Source organism: Lactuca serriola, chromosome 4, assembly GCF_051521515.1.
Source record: "Lactuca serriola cultivar US96UC23 chromosome 4, Lser_US96UC23_V15, whole genome shotgun sequence".
Lineage (NCBI taxonomy): Eukaryota > Viridiplantae > Streptophyta > Magnoliopsida > Asterales > Asteraceae > Lactuca > Lactuca serriola.
The window spans coordinates 47752605-47756155 of NC_136411.1; the positions used below are offsets into that span (position 1 = coordinate 47752605).

Here is a 3551-nt window from a genome sequence, read left to right on the forward strand (position 1 = left end):
TTAAAGCAAATGAAGCAAATCAGAGAGCTGGTGCAAATGAAGACTTATAGGAAATTGGGCTCGTTTTTCGTCTGATGGTCGGAATCGAGGAAGAATTTTCCAATAAGTTAGGGTTCGTTCGGTGCAGCAAGGGTGGAGGCAGACTCGTCAACGTCTTCTGTGCTCGTAGCGGACTTTTCGGCTTCTGTTGTGGTTGGAATCTGACTATCCGACGTCGGATGTGGTCGAAAGCGAAGAAGATGATTGTCACGATCTCAAAGACGTCATCTGTTGTGTGTGTCTTTCAAGGGTCTTATTCTATTTGTTTTGTTTTGGTTTTTTCGAATTTGAATTGGTATTACATTTAAACCCTAAATGGTAAATATTTTTAAAATATACATTTTTTTGGTAAATAAGTTTGTAAAACATACCATTTTGGTAAAAAAAAATTCTACATTTAACCCTATAAAAATGAGAAAGTGTTTTATTGAAATTGTCAATCTGTTAATGAATTACTTTTTCTGCAAGTCCACTGACACTTAGTTTCAACTTTGACTTTTTTTTTTCTAATGAATTACTTTCTTGTAGGTCCACTTAGTTTTAACTTTGTCAATGCTCCCGAGAATATCACAGTCACATTAAATCCAAACTCATGGACTAAGGTTAATAAAGTTTCACCACATTAACATTATATTATTATATATTGAATCTGAGTAAGAATTTATGTTTATATATTGGCTAAAATTTATAGGTTGGTTTGTTGTAGATAGCGAATGTCATATTTGTTGATATGCCTGCGGGTGTCGGATTCTCATATGCCATGACAAAAGAAGCATCAATCAGTAGTGATAGCATTTTGGTCAAGCAAGCTAACGATTTTATTCGGAAGGTATATCTTATTTTAATCTAAAACTGATTTTAAGTCTATAAATCTTATATGTTTAGGGTTGATATCCAACAGTTTCTTATCGACCATCGTAAGTTTTTAAAAAATCCATTGTACATAGCGGGCACTTCTTACATGGGAATTATAACGCCTATCATTACTTTGGAAGTGTACAAAGGTACATGATTCTCTTTGGTGATATATCAATTTTCTATTTCACATCATGCATGAAAAAGGTTGTGACATGTTGAAAAATTATTGCTTGTAGCAAATGAACGAGGTGATCAACCTTCATTGAATATTCAAGTATATTATCCATGAAATCTCATGAAATTTAAAGCTTTATATTTTAATTTAATTTGAAGATACAAAATAATCTATGTTTTTTGAATTGGCACATAGGGGTACATTCTTTGCAGTCCTCTCACCCATAAGTTCATGGATTTCAATTCTAGATTTGAATATGCTCATCGTATGGCACTTATATCTGATGATATTTATGAGGTAAGTTTTAGACATTTTTAAGAATTACTATAAAATTATGAATTATCTTTGTATAATAGTGATAATAATTTGATTTTGTAGGCTGCAATAGGAAATTGTCGTGGTAATTATGTGAACACGAATACTGCCAATTCGATATGCATAGATAGTCTTCAAAGATACATGGAGGTATGTTGACTAAATTGATTTTATAAAACCATGTTGATTTCATAAAACAAGTGGCCATCTAATTTTAGGAATTGTAGTGCACAAGTGGACTAAATATGGAAAATATATTGGATCCGTTTTGTAATAAATCAGATGTGAAGCCATATTGTCGAGTAATGTATCTCTCTCCTTTGTCTATACAAGAACTTATACTTCCATGGTTGATCTTGAGTAATAGGAATTTGATTCCTAAAACTAATGACATTTATATTCACGTCGCTCTTTTAGGAGAACTATTACAATTTTGGAGAAGATTGGATGAATGATGAGGCTGTGCAACAAGCTCTTAAAGTTCGCAAGGTGTGTTATTTATATATTGTTTGAAGGAGGTATAAGTTAGGGATTATATATAATCAAAACTTGTTCAATAATTTATGTTCAGGGAACAATTCGAAAATGGGAGTTATTCAACATGACGATGCATTACTTTGAAGAAAAAAATGATACATTTTGTTATGCTTATGATATCTTTAGTAGTTTTGCGTACCACAAGAAACTTGTTAGTAAAAATTGTCGAGCTTTGATCTTTAGGTAACATAACAATATTCTCAACATTTTTTGTTCCCTAATTAGACCATAGTGAAAGATTATGCATAATATAAGACAATTTTTTGACAATGGTGACCATGATATGACATTTCCATATGTTGGAATCGAGCAATGGATAGTTGCTCTTCATCTAGAAATTGATAGCCCATGGAAGCCGTTCTATGTTAACAATCAAGTTGGAGGGTGAGAATCGACTTTATTTATTTGTATATTTTATAATTTAGTTGTATATATGTTTACTAATCTCATCGTTTTATTCCAGATATGAAACGACATATGCACAAAAAGAATTCTCCTTGGCATTTGCCACTGTTAAAGTAAGATACACATTATTGTCATCATCAATATTTTAAATAAAACAGTCGTTATGCTTTTGCATGTTTGATTCCTTCGTATTTTATATTCATAATCAAGTAAGCCTCTATCTTGAATGTGTATTTTAGTTATTTGATTTATATACTTGCAGGGTGCCGGTCATTCAGTGGCACAATACAAGCCAAAAGAAGCTATGGCTTTAGCTGAGAGGTGGCTTGCTTCGAAAACTTACTCAAGCTCAATGTAGATATGATGGATATTGTATTAATCTTATGATCAATGTTTGTAAAAGCTTGATTTTTGTATGTTTTGATGTTGCAACCAAAAGAGAATGATTAACTGAAGTTAACAAGGATTCAGTTTATTATCATATTTATTCCTTGTAGGATATTGCTTATGACATTTGTAGGCTCGAGCCTTAATTTAACAACTTATCTAAAACTCGAACATTGATCAAGATGAATGCAAAATAGCAATAAGGTTCCAAAACTATACAAGCGACAAAAATATCAACAAAACGTGTTTCTAATTCTTAAAGTGTTTATAAAACTCTAAATATGAACCGATTGTAATTTACTAAAACTATTATTGAACCGCAAGTGTAAACCAATGATCTTATAAGGTTTGATCAAATACGGTAAACAAAATTCTACAAGAAATGAACATTTTGAGAGGACAAAAATCATGGAAAATAGTCATAAAGTCATCCAAAAAATCTTCATATTGTTGGTGATTATAATGTGCTGGTCATTTATTGTAATTCGAACTTATACGACTATTAAATGGGACTAAAACCATGATCCAATACAAATTAGGTGGTGCAAAATACACACTTGTACAATAAAGTTTGATCCCTACCATGAAAAACAATATGGTTTAGGCCTTAGGGGCTGCTACCGATTAATGAGAGTAAAAGACAGCCTCCTGAAATTTTAAGTATATTGGATCAAAAGTGTGTCCAAAAAATGAAAAAAAAAATACATAAAAATAGAGGAATAAGAAAAAATTGAAAGTTTTAGGACTTGACAGGGGGAGTCCAAGATGTTGGACAACCCAAGCCACCTGATAACCCAAGCTGCATGACCACGTTACTTTGGGCTACCTAAGTTGC

At 32.0% G+C, this 3551-nt stretch overlaps 1 protein-coding gene across 2 annotated transcripts; it reads left to right on the forward strand.

Moving 5' to 3' along the window:
- The first annotated feature begins 424 nt into the window (after positions 1-424).
- LOC145100105 (serine carboxypeptidase-like 17) lies at positions 425-2837 on the forward strand. 2 transcript variants are annotated; one of them, XM_079037503.1, is made up of 12 exons: positions 425-641; positions 746-868; positions 941-1043; positions 1134-1171; positions 1268-1369; positions 1451-1537; positions 1615-1689; positions 1805-1876; positions 1959-2107; positions 2245-2308; positions 2388-2442; positions 2592-2837. In XM_079037503.1, exons 1-10 carry the CDS (start codon positions 549-551, stop codon positions 2264-2266), a joined length of 864 nt encoding a protein of 287 aa, XP_078893629.1. In that variant the 5' UTR covers positions 425-548; the 3' UTR covers positions 2267-2308; positions 2388-2442; positions 2592-2837. The 2 variants fall into 2 exon arrangements, with proteins under 2 accessions (XP_078893629.1, XP_078893630.1); XM_079037504.1 differs by lacking the exons at positions 2245-2308; positions 2388-2442; positions 2592-2837 and having other exon boundaries at positions 1615-1694; positions 1959-2091.
- Positions 2838-3551: the final 714 nt, after the last annotated feature.

Bases quoted from the DNA above. Each gene is read 5' to 3' on its own strand.
- LOC145100105 (XM_079037503.1), top strand. From the start codon at position 549: ATGAATTACTTTCTTGTAGGTCCACTTAGTTTTAACTTTGTCAATGCT. The intron at 642-745 runs GTTAATAAAGTT...GGTTTGTTGTAG, and splicing joins ATCCAAACTCATGGACTAAG to ATAGCGAATGTCATATTTGT. The intron at 2,108-2,244 runs GTAACATAACAA...AGCAATGGATAG, and splicing joins TGTCGAGCTTTGATCTTTAG to TTGCTCTTCATCTAGAAATT.